Source organism: Glycine soja, chromosome 5 (genome assembly GCF_004193775.1).
Source record: "Glycine soja cultivar W05 chromosome 5, ASM419377v2, whole genome shotgun sequence".
NCBI classification, from domain to species: domain Eukaryota; kingdom Viridiplantae; phylum Streptophyta; class Magnoliopsida; order Fabales; family Fabaceae; genus Glycine; species Glycine soja.
The window spans coordinates 6,246,872-6,264,159 of NC_041006.1; the positions used below are offsets into that span (position 1 = coordinate 6,246,872).

The 17,288-nt window shown below is 31.0% G+C and overlaps 1 protein-coding gene, 1 long non-coding RNA gene, 1 other non-coding gene and 1 pseudogene across 3 annotated transcripts; 2 read left to right on the forward strand and 2 right to left on the reverse strand.

Moving 5' to 3' along the window:
* Window positions 1-6,102: 6,102 nt before the first annotated feature.
* On the reverse strand, window positions 6,103-8,703 carry LOC114411454. Its single transcript, XR_003666446.1, has 4 exons — window positions 8,593-8,703; window positions 8,206-8,312; window positions 6,908-7,003; window positions 6,103-6,424 (listed from the first exon to the last, which is right to left on the reverse strand). It is a non-coding gene; the product is annotated as an uncharacterized LOC114411454 (long non-coding RNA).
* A 1,876-nt stretch (window positions 8,704-10,579) lies between these two features.
* Window positions 10,580-10,652, forward strand: TRNAE-CUC. Its single transcript has one exon. It is a non-coding gene; the product is annotated as a tRNA-Glu (tRNA).
* Window positions 10,653-10,747: 95 nt separating this feature from the next.
* LOC114413835 lies at window positions 10,748-12,274 on the forward strand (annotated as a pseudogene).
* Window positions 12,275-13,218: 944 nt separating this feature from the next.
* Window positions 13,219-16,583, reverse strand: LOC114412210 (GTP-binding protein YPTM2-like). The gene is made up of 8 exons (XM_028376024.1): window positions 16,395-16,583; window positions 15,284-15,356; window positions 14,894-14,941; window positions 14,757-14,804; window positions 14,249-14,320; window positions 14,000-14,155; window positions 13,780-13,883; window positions 13,219-13,605 (listed from the first exon to the last, which is right to left on the reverse strand). The coding sequence occupies exons 1-8, from the start codon at window positions 16,406-16,408 to the stop codon at window positions 13,512-13,514; spliced, it is 609 nt and encodes a 202-aa protein (XP_028231825.1). The 5' UTR covers window positions 16,409-16,583; the 3' UTR covers window positions 13,219-13,511.
* Between the last annotated feature and the right edge of the window lie 705 nt (window positions 16,584-17,288).

Here is a 17,288-nt window from a genome sequence, read left to right on the forward strand (position 1 = left end):
ATAAAATGTGTTTCCTTTTGACTAGGAAAAAAAAAACTCCACAATGCTCAAATATCTCATTGAATTTCTTACACACACAAATATAATTGGATCATAAAAAAAATAATCTAAAAGCCATCATTACTCAAATTATTCTTATATCTTATTTAATTAGCCATCAGGACATTATCTTCATAAAGAAAAGTTCATTTTAAACAATTACAATTTGCAACCTCAAATTTGGCACTTCCCACTAATGTCATATTAGCTAGTTACTAATACTAACAAGAAAAAACATGAAATAGCAATAACTCACTATAAGTTGGGTCTAATGATGGAGGATTTAGCAATAACTATACGAGATTTTAAGTTTGAATCTCGTTATTATCATTCTAAAATTCATAGAACAATAAGAAACAAGAAAAATTAATGTGGTTCTTCTATTTTCTTACTTCCCCAAATTTAACTTTACCGGTTGAAGAAATAATTAAATTAAAATATTTTAGAATCAGTGAATCACTATCACAAAACCAAACTATTCCCATATTGCTGGCTTATCTCAATCCAAATCCAAATAATAAAATTACAAACTTTTTCATGTCACGCAATAGATAAGATTAATCACAATTCTAACTCAATACTTATCATCGATTCTAATCCCTCAATCAAAGATATCATCTATTATTTTTTATTCAAGTCAACAATGTTAACAATTATTTGTCCCGACTCAGAGTTTGTGAAATACAACACAAATAAAGTGACACTCGAGGGCAATTGATCCCAATTAATTGACACATGATTTTCATGTCTCATTTTAAATACTATTAATTAGAATAATTATTTCAACTAAAGCTACGCCATTTGCAATGAAATAATGTAATGAAAACAAACTTTGTGTCACAGCTTTAACACGTCCTGTTAATTAGTGTTGAGTTTAACATGTGCGAATCAGTTTAATTTGAAAAGAAATGGCTAAATTCAAATCACATCACTCCGCAGCAATTTCAAACTTTTGAGTCAGCAAGAGTTAAAAACTAAAAAGAAACTAATACTATATATAGCTAATAGCAACAAAACACTTTATCACAATTAATTCAAGGAACTTTGGAACAGAGCAGTTAAAATGGGTTGAAACTCACGAGCAAATCCAACTCTCACGGAGTTCAGTTGAGTTGTGTTGGACTAGAAAAAAGTTATATTTTCCTGTTAGTTTGAAAATTAGACCTGATGCATCTATGATCCGGTCCACATGGAATTAAACCTATGGTGATTAGATTGGTTTACCTGGTCCACTTATAAAAAAAACCCAACGACATATAATGATTATATAGACTATTTTGTGATCATGAGATATTTTTATGATAAATTATTTGGCTTGTTGAATTTATTATGGTTCTTTTTTGGCTTAAAAAAATTGATTTATTTGAAAATAGAATTTTTAAAATAATGAAAAGTTATAAGAAAATGCAATGCAATCACAAATGTATTTAATTTTGAGAATTTATTTTTCTAAAAAAAATGATTTATGATTTTTTTTTCTTTTTAATTTAGGTGGATCAACTCATGGTGGGTCAGTTTGCATATATATTTATCCACCAAGTTGGAGAGTTAAAATGGGTTGGACCCAATGCACCTTAGTGCTAGTTTTGAGGGCTCTACTTTAAAGCTAACATTAGTGGAGTGCCCGTGCGATGCACGGGTAAGCGAAATAAATATTATTTGTCTGGGTGCTGTTTGTATCATTAAACTGTAAGTGACATAAATAATATTTGTCAGGGTGCTGTTTGTATAATTTTACTATAAGTGACATAAATACTATTTGTCAGGGTGCTGTTTGTATATAACATAAAGATAATTTGTATCAAGAGTTGATTGTGTTGAAAACATTTTAAAATTGATTTAAACTATATAAAAGAAACATAGGAAATAAATTAAAAAAATATTGGTGGACCGAAAGCATAAAAGAGGGTCTTGCTTTTGAGCAAAGAAGCAAGCATAAGGGGCTTGTTGCTTGTATAATATAAAGAGATGGACAGGTGTCAACAGGACAGAAGATAGACAGTAGACGGGTGTCAACAGAACAGAGAAAAAGTTTTAGTCTTTGTTTTAAAAAATGTTTCAGTCTATACAAATAATTTGTTGTTATGTTAAATAATTTTGTAATCTCTATAAATAATATCATTTAAAAATAACCTTTTCTTATCCTAAATCAAGTTTAATCTAATTCAGCAAAAAAAAATTATAATCATGTATAAAAAATAATGTTTTAGAACAATTTTAGTTATGTATATGATTACGGGACACAAAGTTAATGCTCTTTGTAATTTAAAGTTAAAAAACTATTCTAGCAATTTGAATGTAAAAAAATATGCAGGTTAAATTAATTTAAACATATAGCATTTTAATAGTTAAAAATTGCTAAACTTAAATGCAATTTTGTTTTTTTAATTTTATTTAATCTACAATTTGATCTCTTTATTTTATAATTAAAACATTTGATTATTCTATTTTTAAAAATCCACAACTATGATCTCTTTATTGCAAAATATAAATATTTGGTTTTTATATCTTTAAAAATCCACAATTTTTGTTTGATCTTTAATTTTTTGTATATTTTATTTCTTTTTTTTACTTTGTGTTGTTGTTTTCCAAATGCAGGATGGGAATGAGAGAATCCATTGTTTATGTTACTATTGGCTTTCTTATTTAGTGAAGAAGGGTAATTTTGTGGGAAACGAAAATGCAAAACAAGGTTAGGAAAAAACAAAAAACTTTTCCCCGTAACTTTAAAAAACTAAAATGTTCAATAATTAGAAGCAAAAATATTGAAAGGTCACAACATGGTGGGATAAGTTTTTTTTTTCTAATCAAGTAAATATGAAAACAGAACATGGATATTACATGGTCTGTAAAACATAAGCACTGAAATAAGCAGCAAATAAATATGAGATGAGCATAGCAGGGAATGTGTAAGATGGGCAGAGTAGACAACAATATGCCTCCATCAACAATGTTCAGTTTACTAAACAATAAATTCGTAGTATTAATAATAATAAAGAACAATAAATCCCGAAAACAGGAAACCTACCTATTTGAAACTATTCTTCTTTTCTTTCCTTACAAAGAAGTTGAACAACCAAAGCAGTCCAAGATTATATAAAAAAATGGCCTAACTTAATCACAAAATTCAAAATTAGATAATCTCAATTATCAGGAGACATGACATTCTAGAGTCTAGAAAAGATGAAAAACAAATGCATCAGAGCATGTGCACTCAGAAATGCTTTTATCTAATAAGCACACTACCCTGTCAATCGTAGCACACTACACTTGCTAAAGTTAAATCAACAACACATAATAATAATAATAATAATAATAATAATAATAATAATAATAATAATAATAAAATTAATTAATTAATTAAATACAAAAAGAGAAAGTAAGGAAAATTTCGACGTGATTTGTCTCCCGTGTGAATCTCAGCACTAAAGTTGGTAGAGTATTTTCAATTACAATGAATAAGAAATTTAGAGTATCATTTGTTTTCACCCATAAATATAAAGAGAAATAATTAAAATACACAGAAAATCAGAAATATATTATGTAAATAAAAATACAGGAAGCAATCATCAAGATAAAAATACAAACATTATTAATTAACTGAAAAAGAAAAAGGTGATTTAAAAAATAAAACATAAAAAATGATATAAAATAAGTTGAAAAGTTAATAAGATAAAAAATAAACACACTTGCTAAAGTTAAATCAACAACACATAATAATAATAATAATAATAATAATAATAATAATAATAATAATAATAATAATAATAAATAAAAAAATAAATAAATAAATTAATTAAATACAAAAAGAGAAAGTAAGGAAAATTTCTAATTTTCATTGCACTATCGACGTGATTTGTCTCCCGTGTGAATCTCAACATTAAAGTTAGTAGAGTATTTTCAATTACAATAAATAAGAAATTCAGAGTATAATTTATTTTCACCCATAAATATAAAGAGAAATAATTAAAATACACAGAAAATCAGAAATATATTATGTAAATAAAAATGCAGCAAGCAATCAGCAAGATAAAAATAGAAACATTATTAATTAACTGAAAAAAAGGTGATTTAAAAAATAAAACATCAAAAAGGATATATAATAAGTTGAAAAGTTAATAAGATAAAAAATCAACACACTTGCTAAAGTTAAATCAACAACACATAATAACAATAATAATAATAATAATAATAATAATAATAATAATAATAATAATAATAATAATAATAATAATAATAATAATAATAATAATAATAATAATAGTAATAATAATAATAACAAAATAAATTAATTAATTAATTAAATACAAAAAGAGAAAGTAAGGAAAATTTCTAATTTTCATTGCACTACCGACGTGATTTGTCTCTCGTATGAATCTCAGCATTAAAGTTGGTAGACTATTTTCAATTACAATAAATAAGAAATTCAGAGTATAATTTGTTTTCACCCATAGATATAAAGAGAAATAATTAAAATACACAGAAAATCAGAAATATATTATGTAAATAAAAATGCAAGAAGCAATCAATAAGATAAAAATAGAAATATTATGAATTAACTGAAAAAGAAAAAGGTGGTTTAAAAAATGAAACATAAAAAAGGATATATAATAAGTTGAAAAGTTAATAAGATAAAAAATAAACACACTTGCTAAAGTTAAATCAACAACACATAATAATAATAATAATAATAATAATAATAATAATAATAATAATAATAACAACAACAACAAAATAAATAAATTAATTAATTAAATACAAAAAGAGAAAGTAAGAAAAATTTCTAATTTTCATTGCACTACCGACGTGATTTGTCTCCCGTGTGAATCTCAGCATTAAAGTTGGTAGTATATTTTCAATTACAATAAATCAGAAATTCAGAGTATAATTTGTTTTCACCCATAAATATAAAGAGAAATAACTAAAATACATTGAAAATTAGAAATATATTATGTAAATAAAAATGCAAGAAACAATCAGCAAGATAAAAATAGAAACATTATTAATTAACTGAAAAAGAAAAAGGTGATTTAAAAAATAAAACATCTAAAAGGATATAAAATAAGTTGAAAAGTTAATAAGATAAAAAATAAACACACTTGCTAAAGTTAAATCAACAACACATAATAATAATAATAATAATAATAATAATAATAATAATAATAATAATAATAATAATAATTTTCAGAATATGGCAAGGTGGTGGAATCTTGGGTTGTGTGTAAATCAAAAGGGAGGGAGAAGAAGAAGAAGGGGGCTGAAGGGGGTGCGCCTGAGGTTGGTTGGGTGTTGGGTTAGGTTGAGGTTCATTGGGAGCTACATTTCTTCAAGATCCAAGGTTGATACCTCAGCCAGTGGCACTGGCACCAACACTCATTATGGTAAATTCATCACTATTTTACTCTTATTTCATGTTTTTATTTATTTATTTTTATATACATCTATTGGTTTTTTAAAGTATACATTGAATATTTTCCTTGTAACCAAAGGATCATGTGCGTGGAATAATGTTAAAGTTGAAAATATTAATGCTTTATGACTATTAATATGAATAACCTTATGACAGAAACTTGATGTAATGTGTAGGATCCAAGCGCCACAAATACAAAGAAATTTCTAGTCCTTTCCCGAAAGTTGATATCCAATTCCAAGCTCTAGATTTAATAGCAACTATAATAGAATCCATATTACATCTCTCCTATTTGAAAATAGTTGCATTTCTATCCATTTCCAATCAACTTGTTGGTTACTCATGTTTAAAGATAGAAATAAAGAGAAGTAACCCCGCAAAGTAAATAATTCTGCTATAAGATTATATAGTTTTTTATCAGCGCTATAGGATTATATATAATTTGTAGTATAATCAAATTTTAGTGTTAATTTCATTGTTATAACAGATTTGTAATTCCTTTTGGGCTATTGAATAACTATTCAAAGGTGTAGAATAAGATGCTAGCAAAATGTGTTTCAACCATAAAGTTAAAATAACAATCACATTTCAGATCATGCTTCTATTGAGAAAGTAATCAAGATATTTCAATTTTGATAATAAGGTTCAAATGACATGTTCATGTTCAATTATTCCCTAATAAGTCCCCTAGCTAGCAGCAAATAACTCCAAAAATTAAAATTATATAGCAATTAATTAGTTAGAATCAACTAAGCAAATGCCTCTTTAACATGATCTCATTCTAATTCTTGTTGAATGGAATAGGTGTGGTAGTCCTCTATGGGGTCAAACCAAAGCATGTGCCTCATCTTACGCCCACGAGTTCCATTCTTGTATACATTAGTCTGAATCAAATAAGGTTCTCCTGTTTTGTTCCCCCAAAAACTCAAAATCAAGCTTATCTCTTTCTGGCCCCGCACCATTTTCTGAGCACATCTGCAACAATTCCCCACTCATCACAATGGAATCATAGAAACATAAAGGGAAACTCATTAAAAAATAAACAATGTATAAGTGGACAAAACATAGAAGCATTCTCAAAAAAGAAAAAGGCCCTAAATAATAAATAAATTGAAGCAAGCAGTTTATCCTTATACCATGTAAATATACTAATCATTCAAAATTAATATACATTCTCAAAGTTAACAGCAACACACAAAATAGTAAAAAGTTATTCATATTCACAAAACTTATCCATAAAACTCGAGCCCTAAAGACAAAAATGATCATTTTTCAAGAACATTACACATATCACAACCAATATCAGTAATCCTGTTACTAAAAAATGTGTTCCACCACAAACGTTTGAGACAAAAATGATGCAGAAGAAAGCCACAGTAAAGAAGCGGAATCACAGAGAAGAAAGACAAATAATAATAATAATAATAATAATAATAATAGAGAAAATGCATCATGAACCTGAAAGAGGGATTCTGCATAATCATTGATATTGTTCATTGCTCTGTGTTTCGCTTGCACCCTTCTAAACCTTCTCGAGGTATGGTTGCTCCCTCTCTACAATTAAACTGTTCTTAGCAACAAAACATGTAAACAACACTTTTCACGTAACCAAATTACATCGAACCCCCACACCTTCTCATTAATTCAATAAAAATAATATTGTTAGGTTACACAAAAATGATGCAGAAGAAAGCCAAAGCAAAGAATCGGAATCGCAAAGAAGAAAGACAAATAATAATAATTAATCAAAACAAAAAAATAACAAAAAATAAGAAAAAGTGCAAAGAAGACATGTGTTTGTTCTAAACTTCTTTTTTTTGCCCCACTGAACAAAGATAAAAGAAAATACAACAACAAAGTTACCATTAAAAAACAGAACAACAAAAGTACCATGAACAGAGAAAAACGATAAGCTAACATGCATGTAAGAAAGGATGCATGAAAACAGCAACAGAAGAGAAGCCAAACCTCGTCCAACACAAACAAAATGAAAAGCTAACATGCATGTAAGAACGCATACATGACAACAGCACTACTCTTGCTTTAAAAAAATTGAGATTTAAGGGTAAAAATGTTGAATCTCAAGTACCCATAAATTTATTTCAGTTTTCTTTTTTTGCTTGTTGCAAAAAAATTGAAACTTTAGGGGTAAAAATGTTGAATCTCAAGTACCAAAGAAAAAAGGTTTTCTAATATAAAATCTTAAATATAAGATTATATACTTTTTCCTCTTAAATTAGGCATGACTCAATGTTAGGTTATTCTTTCTACAATAAATAGGAAAATTGTCATAAGAGAACGAATGAATTGTGGCTTTTAAACCTTAGAAGAGAACTAACGGAATGCACAAACTTGTTTACCCCCAAAAAAGCCATGTCCTTTGAAGTTGCAGAAAATCTTATATGCATATGTATGAGGCATCCTTGCTGCATTTCTATTTTCTTTTGTTAACTAATTGTTCACTTTGTTTCTCAACTTTTGACTAAGAGAACAAAAAGAGCCTAATTATTAAATGCTGAAAAGAGACAAAATTAGATAGTGCTTCAACAAAGGCAAACAAACAAAAATGCACATGGCAAAACGATTTATGAGTAGCTTGATATGGCATTTAAAGGAAAGAAATGTAACTTAAAATGCATGCCCCTTGCTGCACGCTTTAGGGGAGTACCCAAAATAAATATAAATTGCAGAAGATTGAAAGATGTCGCAAGCCAAGAAGGACCAAAAAGAGAAGGCGGATACAATTTGCAACTCACATGTCATCTCCAAGTATGCCTCCATGATCGTTGTTGAGAAAACCATGTCAAAACCTCACTCCCTCTCTTTGATCATCAAGCAGTCTATAGTTTATAGATATAGGAACCTGAAACAGCGAATAATGATTCACAACAACATTCAATCTTGTTTCCAATGAAACTGGGTCATCAATTATTATGGTTATTAATAAATATCCTATAAAAACCGCTTCATTGTGCACAGAACTTATGCCGTCAAGTAATTTTGATAGCCTATCCATCCCATCCTGTACATCAGTAGCATTTTCAGTATGATTGGGAAAACCTTCAAGGCCGGGAAACATTTTCTTTGTCCTGTATTTTAAAGACAATATATTAGAAGAGAGTGGTAACCAATGTCATTGATACCTAAAGTTTGATGCGGTAAATCTTAAAATACTCTTGCATTTTCGATTTCCAGCTAATGGAAGTTTCCAACCCTTCATATGTTGCCACTACAGAAGAAACTCCACCTTAAACCAATATACGTGTGGTTCCCTCCTATCCAAATGCCAAACCTATCAACATGTGGACACATTGCAATGGGCTTAATTTTTAACAATTGAAAATAAAAGGTTTTGAGAAATTTTTTTTGGAAAAATTTAACATTTTGAAACAATAATCCACGGTAACCTGAACTGTCTTTTCCACGATTTCTAAGTGTTTGATGAATTGCGCTACACAAAATTATTTTTAAAAAATAGTTGATTACATGAATGCTCATTGGTAAACCCGGAAAGAAAACAAACCAACGCAATACAAATAGAAAACACTCACCAATAGTCATTTCTCTCGCTAAACCCCCTATGAATATCCTTCTGCAATCAATGGGTCCAAGGTAATTAGATAGAAAAAAATCTAAGAAATTTGGAGAAAGGGAGCAAAAATAAAGTTGAAAAATCAATAAGAAAAAATAACTATTATTAAGATAAAAACATGCATAACAAAAAAAAAAAATTAAAACCTTGCAAATAGAAACAAATAGTAATGAAACAAACATGCATAACAACAAAAGGGAAAAAAGTTGCTTGGTGGATGCTTCTTCACGATAGTCCGGGAAAATAAAAAGGAACAAAAAACAGAGTTGTAAAAATCAGTAACAAAAAGTAACTATTATTAAGAAGGAAACATGCATAACAACAAACAAAATTAAAACATTGCAAATAGAGACAAATAGTACCAAAACAAACATGCATAACAACAAAAGGGAAAAAAACTTGCTTGCATGATGCTTTTTCGTCGATAGCCCGAGAAAATAAAAAAAAATCAAAAACAGAGTTATAAAATCAGTAAGAAAAAATAACCATTATTAAAAAAAAACATGCATAACAACAAACAAAATTAAAACCTTCCAAATAAAAACAACTTGCCTGCTGAATGCTTCTTCCTCGATAGCCCAGGAAAATAAAAAGGAACAAAAAACACAGTTGAAAAATCAGTAACAAAAAATAAATATTATTAAAAAGAAAACATGTATAACAACAAACAAAATTAAAACCTTGCAAATAGAGACAAATAACAGCCCCAAAAAAGGGGAAAAATAGTTCAAAATGACACCTTTATTATTCAACACCGTCCTGACCTTCAGCACCGTTGTTGTTACTATAGTTTGTCCCAAAAATCAAACCACAAAAAATCAGACCAAAGAATAGAATGAAGATGAGAAGAGAATCATATTAAAAACATAAAATGCAACATGCACAGCACAAAGTAGGAAGCAATGAGCACATCGGAGAAGGCTGAGGAACACAAAAAAATGTAAACTTTTATATCGTGAGAAGTCAGAAAACAAAATAAAGGCAGAACACCAAAAAAAATTTAACCTTTTGTGTTTACGAACCTGTACTCTTGGATTTTTTGAGATAAAAATCGCAACTCTAATGTGTTCTTCCACCTTCTCTGCCTAAATAAACACAAGTCTTCTACCATTCTAGTTCAAGAGGGAAAAAGAGAAGAAGAGAAGAAGAAGAGAAGAAGAAGAAGAAATGAGAAGTGAGAGAAAGGGGTCAGCGCACAAATAAAAAAAAAACAATAAAGGTAAAACACTCAAAGTTGAATGAGATTATGTTTAATGAGATTATGTTTATGGTTGTAGTTTTTTCTAGTGTTACTTTATTATATAAGCAACCAATAAAGCTGATTTTTTTTATAATTAAGTTGTTTAAATATATTGGTTAAACTTTAATTTTATATGTATAAAAATGATAATTATATTCACGTTAAACATCCTTCTATCTTAAAAGCCTTTTCTTTAATTCCTATCTTAAAAGTTAAAACAAAGTCAACGGATATTTTAATTCGCATACAAAGAATAGACTTTAAATATTATATTTTACCTATACTCTATAATCATAAATCCGTTGTAGTCTAGTTGGTCAGGATATTCGGCTCTCACCCGAAAGACCCGGGTTCAAGTCCCGGCAACGGAATTACCTATTTTACTTTCTTATTTATTTGTTTATTTTTTTATTCATGTTTTATTTAAGATTAGTAAGGAGGAAGAAGCTAAACCCTTTGGCACCATTTTGGTGTCCATAATGCCCGTGGCTTCTTTGACAGCATGCCCATGAAGGATATTGCTTCGTGGAACACCATGATTTCTGGTTATGCGCAAGTTGGACTCATGGCCGACACTCGGAGGTTGTTCACGGCAATGCCGGAGAAAAACTGCTTCTCGTGGAGTGCCATTGTGTCTGGATATGTGGCTTGTGGGGATTTGGATTCTGCTTGGAGTGTTTTTATGCTGCGCCTGTGAGGAGTGTGATTACTGGGCATAAAGTTTGGGAGGGTAGAATTGGCAGAAAGATTGTTCCAGCAAATGTCAATGAGGACATTGGTGACATGGAATTCTATCATTGCTGGGTATGTTGAGAATGGGAGGGCAGAGGATGGGTTAAGGCTATTCAGGACAATGTCAGAAACTGGGGTTAAGCCTAATGCTTTGAGCTTGACTAGTGTCTTGTTGGGTTGTAGTGATTTGTCTGCATTGCATCTGGATAAGCAAGTTCATCAGTTAGTTTGTAAATCTCTTTTGAGTAGTGATACGATGGATGGCAGGAACTTCGTTGGTTAGTATGTATTCCAAGTGTGGGGATCTAAAGGATGCCTGGGAATTAATTGTTCGGATTCCACAGAAATATGTTATGTGCCGGAATGCAATGATTTCTGGGTATGCTCAACACGGGGCTGGTAAAAAAGCTCTTTGTTTGTTTGATGAGATGAAAAATCAAGGCATGAAACCAGATTGAATTACTTTTATTGCAGTATTGAACCGTGCAGAATCTTGGGGTCCAATATTCTAACACAATGGTTAGAGATTTTGGAATTGAAACTAAGCCAGAACACTACGCATGGATGGTTGACCTTCTTGATCGAGCTGGAAAGTTATCTGAGGCTGTAGATTTTATCAAATGTATGCCTTTTAAGCCCCATCCTGCCATTTATGGAACACTTTTAGGTGCTTGTAGGATCAATAAAAACTTACAGTTGGCTGGGTTTGCTGCCAAGTTTCTGCTTGAGCTTGATCCAACTATTGCAACTGGATATGTTCAATTGGCTAATGTTTATGCAGAGCACAAAACAGATGACCATCTAGCTAGTATCCGAAGATCAATGAAAGAAAATAATGTAGTGAAGATACCTGGATATAGTTGGATTGAAATAAACAGTGTGGTGCATGAGTTTAGATCAAGCAACACATTGCACCCCAAATTGGCTTTTCTATACATTGTAAATTAAAAGACTTGGAGAAGAAAATGAAGCTGGCTGGTTATGTTCCTGATCTTGAATTTGTGTTGCATGATGCGGGAGAGGAGCTGAAAGAACAACTTCTTTTATGGCATAGTGAGAAGTTGGCAATTGCATTTGGACTTCTAAAGGTACCATTAGGGGTTCCAATCAGGGTGTTCAAAAACTTGAGAGTTTGTGGAGTTTGCCACTCTGCAACCAAGTACATCTCAACCATAGAAGGAAGAGAAATCACAGTTAGAGATACCACGAGGTTTCATCATATTTCAAGGATGGGTTCTGCTCCTGCAGGGATTACTGGTAAGCTTGATAATGTGCGGTCAGCACAATGCTATTGCTATTGAATTGAAGGGTATGCTATTTTATTCTAAGAGCAATGCTGGCATGCTCTTCACCTTGAAGTTGATTTGATTTCATCATACTGTGCTAGAGATTCAGAAAAGTGCGCTTAATTGCTCTAGCATCACACTTATTCCAATTCAGTTCAGTTCAAATGAGTTATTTGAGCACCCCTACATAAAGTGATTATTGAGTGTGATTCATTAATCGCTGTAAACCTGGTAGATGACACTTGCTGCTCATCACATCCGTATTGGAGCATGATTAATCATATACCTGACAAAAGCTGGGAAGTTGGAGTAGTCCATGTTCTCATATTGTTGGGGTTTCAACCACTCGTTGAGTTGGTGGCATTAAAAAAAACAGAATAAAATAAAAACTAATCATTGATTGGGACAAGAAACATGGTTGTAGTGTTTCCTGAATGTTAGATCACGTGCACGAAAATGTCTGACCTAATTGCTTATTCAAATGAAATGCAATGCAACGACACTATGTTACAGATATAGAAACTGTTAGTGACAACGAAGTATATATATACCGACATCCAGCAAAAAAGACCTGGAAAGTGGTTTGTTATTGCCAGGGAGGAGACTGCATGCTATAATTTTTTATAATTTCATTCTCTTGGTTCTATCATCTATTGAAATAATGGTATATTTTTTTAATCTAACATTTTATTTTATTCTAAAAATATAATAAACAAAACAAAAGAAAGAAAACTCAGGTTTCTAGAGCCAAAAATATACTCAAATAGAGTGAGACTAACAAAATGATAAAAGAACAAAATGAAATGATAAACGCCGGTAACTGGTGAATTTTTTTATAAATAAAAAATTCAGTTTCCTATTATTTTTATTTCATAGACTTACAACAAGAGTTTTGTGCAATTGAACAAGATTCTACTCCTACGGAGAGGCACGAGAACAATAGAATAGATGTAGAAGCTGTTGAAATGAGATGAAAGTTCGAGGGACAAAGAACAAGGCAAATACTGCTATTCACCAATATTCCTAATTTTGTACAAATGTTTTTTCTTTTAAAATCAAATACATAGAAAATAATGGAAGTTTTAACAACGGCTTAACGATAAGAGGAACAAATCATGACGAACAATCTTGATATGAAAGCAATGTGAAAAGCTAGTTTTAGATGCCACTGAGACACATGAACTTCTAAGACCCCAAATACTTCGTCTCTCTCTAAGTCGAGCAGCAACCAGCCTTCTGGTTCACTGGCTGTCCTCGAATTTGAACTGTTGGAGGCCTCGCATTGTTCACTGGCTGGCTTGCCATTCTGTGTAAAAGAACCAACAATTACAAGTAAAGAGATCAATCATCTCGGTTATCCATTAAGGCATATTTAACTAAACAAAATTCATTGAAATCCACAAATTCAAACAAAATGTTTAACTAACAATGGTCCTTAATTGACAAAGGTAAGGACATTTTGCAAACAGAAATACAGCACCTGTTTTTAATTTCAGCAGCCATGGCCATGAAAGCCTGTTCAACATTGGTGGCATTTTTAGCACTAGTTTCCATGAAGGGAATTCCAATTTCATCTGCAAAAGCCTGAAAAGATGGAAAAAAAAAATAGAAAGCAAAAACTTGAAAACATTAGACAAAAGGACAAAAGGAAAGATATCAACAGATGTCAGTGGGAACAAAACAACAAAATTTAGAATCACCTTTGCTGTCTCATAGGACACAACTTTATTTGCCGTGAGATCGCACTTGTTTCCAACTAGAAGCTTGTTAACATTTTCACTTGCATAACGGTCAATTTCATTCAGCCACTGCTTAACATTATTAAAGCTCTCTTGGTCAGTGACATCATAAACAACCTGCAAAAAAAAAAAGGCAACAGGATTACACCACTGCTTCCAGAAACACAAAGGAAATTAACTCAAAAAGGAGGACCAGTTTAAAAGACTCACAATAATGCCATGAGCCCCACGATAATAGCTGCTAGTGATTGTTCGGAAACGTTCCTGACCCGCAGTGTCCCACTATATGGTAAAAAATGCAGAAAAATCTATCAACAATTACAAATACAGTAAAGCAACAATCCCAGATAATTGGGACAGGGTGTTGGAACAAATCATTTCCATTTTTTTCATGGGTTGAGCCTCTTAGTTAACAAACCACATGATTATTTTTTTGAAAGGCAAACCACATGATTATTACGTTAAACATAAAAAGAGACATTCTTGAGTATGTGATTGAAAACTTCAGGTTGAGCATTTTTTTTCTGGGCACATTCAAATTAATCTTTATACAAGTAATGGAGAGTTAGAGACAATTTGAAAAGGATGTACTTTAGATGTAGAAAACAAACTGGCATGTATTCTCAATAAACATTTACATCAGAACCAAAATCAAATTTGAGTCCAAGTACAACACAACACAATTAACATTTATAGAAGTCAAAGATCATGGCCTTACAATTTGAAGTTTAATAGTCTTCCCATCCTGCTCCACAGTGCGGATTTTCTATAAAAGGAGCATGGTAAATAATTAGTCACATATTTGTGCTGAAAATAAAATGGAAATTAGATTAAATGGTGAATGCAAATGCTTACAAAGTCCACTCCAATGGTACTGATATAGCTGTCAAGGTATGAATCATCCTGTTTCACAACAAAATAAAATATCAAGAAGTGTAACCTCCACTTCTTAAAACAAATTCAAAGTAAAAACTTTTGTTTAGCATTGCAACCTCCACCAACACAAACACACAATACTGCATCTGAAAAAGGACTCCAAAGTTCTAAACATACAAATCAATGATTACCAATCACACCATATATGTAGACCTTGCATCTCTAATATGTCAATACATTTGGACTTTTATAAATTATAAATATAGGGAAATGGAACAGTGGGAATTTTCAAATTCGTATTCAATTAATTGCAAAAACAAGGAAGAAGACGAAGAAAAAGAAGAAAGAAAACAGAGACTCAGAACTTACAGCAAACCTCAGGAGAAGACATGACTTGCCTACACCAGAATCTCCAATCAGCAAAAGCTTGAACAAATAATCGCTGCAAAAAACATAGTTAAGCTCCAATCAAAAACGGGAAATTAGTAAGGAACTGTCTAGTGTCTATTATACTCTATCCTTTACCAAGGATACGTCAACATGACACATAAGACGAGCACTTGTGCCACAACAAAACATGATCGTCTAAAAGGTAGCATGCAGGCTGCCACATCTAGGACATCACTTATAATGATAATCGTATAATCATGCACCGACCACACATTCTTCACTATTATATATTTATATTTGTCTCTTGATTTGTACAACACAATACTTGGCTAAATCCAGAAAAACTCCTCTAAATTTACGCAAAAGTCGTGTTTTTTTTTTCTATAAAACTTTGGTCCACTTCGTCTCAGCAAGAATTAACTGCCAAAAATGCCATTAAAATTTTAAATCAATTTATTTTAGGAAGGACCACTTGTTGCTCAACCATCACATTCATTCATAGATCTATCTGTAGAACTTCAACAACCTCCCTTTTCCATTACAGAAGAATAAAAAACTATAGCAATCCTTAGTTACAATAAAACATCGCTAATCACCGTTACCCAATAAAAAAAGAGAGACTAAGGTATCAATTATAAGAATTTTACAACTCACAATCACCACCTAGTCCTTGGAAAAATTCACATGTTTTAACTAATGACAAGCGGGTATCTTAATATCTTTTGCTAAATAGTAGATTTTCAGCAGTAATTTCATCATTACAAAAAAATATATAATTAATATAAAACGTTTTTTAAAAAAAAAAATCCAAACTGGATCAGAGAATCAAACATTTCCTAAATAGCTAAAACATAATTTCACACGCGCGAATGGATCTATCGTCTAAAGAAACAGATCTAAATCAGTGAAGCAGTTTCCAGAAGCACGATCCACTAAAAACAGATTTCACAAAACCTAATCAGCACTTTGTAAACACAAAATTCACCGCTACCGCGCGGCGACTACACCAGATCTAAGCGAGTTGATTCATAAACGAACACACGAAACGATTATTTTTCATAACGAAGGAGTTTGGAGAATTCGCACTTACTATTCGGGATTCATGGTGGTGCGAGGCTGGGAACGATTCGAATCGGAGAGGGCTCGACGGAGGAGGGAAGAGTAAGGGCTCGCCGGCGAGAGGAGTGGCCGGAATCTGAGATCGTCGCCGGAGAAAGAGAAAAGGGAAGAAAAAAACGAGGAAATGCGTGAGGAAGTGGCGTTTTAAAATGACCCGTGGGTGTCGGAGGTCTTTAAGAAGGGTGAAGGGGTGCGAGTGGGGTGACGTATCGTCAGGATCAGCGGCTGCCACGTGTCCTCCACGATGTTTGCATTTACCAAGTTGGATACTTTCTTCTTCTCACCTTGTTCGTATTGCCTTTTCTTTTTTTAAATAATATTCCGAATTTTGTTTTCATTATAAGCAAGATAAACTAAACTGGATAGTTAATGGGGAAAGTAAATTACACACATTTTTTTCAACATTTAACAAAATTATATATGTCTCTTTTCTTTTTAAAAGACATATACATGTTTCTCTTAACATAATGATATATGTATTTCTCATGTTTAAGAAAATTACATATATTTTTCTTTTAATTTTAAAAATTTATTTCTAAGTGTCATCTAACTATTTGATAGTGATAAATAATATAAAAAAGTTTAAAAAAATCTTATTTTTTCTACAATAGTATATTTTCGGATGCACATTAACTTACCTTTGCATAAAAAATAACATTTAAATTTTATGAGTTTGAAAAAATAAATAATTTGTTTAAAAATTTTAAATATTTTCATATTTATGAAAATAAAAAATATATTTTAACTTTTTTAATCAGAATTATCAATATTAATGTGTTACTGTCAACTATTTAAACGATATTAGATATTAAAAATATTTATGTAGGTTTTAAAAATGAAAAAAAAAACATATGTAATTTTCTTA

What these genes read in the sequence shown, in the direction of transcription:
- LOC114412210 (XM_028376024.1), bottom strand. An exon ending in GTGGGGCTCATGGCATTATT is followed by an intron (nt 14,156 to 14,248) that starts GTGAGTCTTTTA and finishes TTTTTTTTGCAG; the next exon opens with GTTGTTTATGATGTCACTGA. An exon ending in GCTGCTGAAATTAAAAACAG is followed by an intron (nt 13,606 to 13,779) that starts GTGCTGTATTTC and finishes TCTTTTACACAG; the next exon opens with AATGGCAAGCCAGCCAGTGA.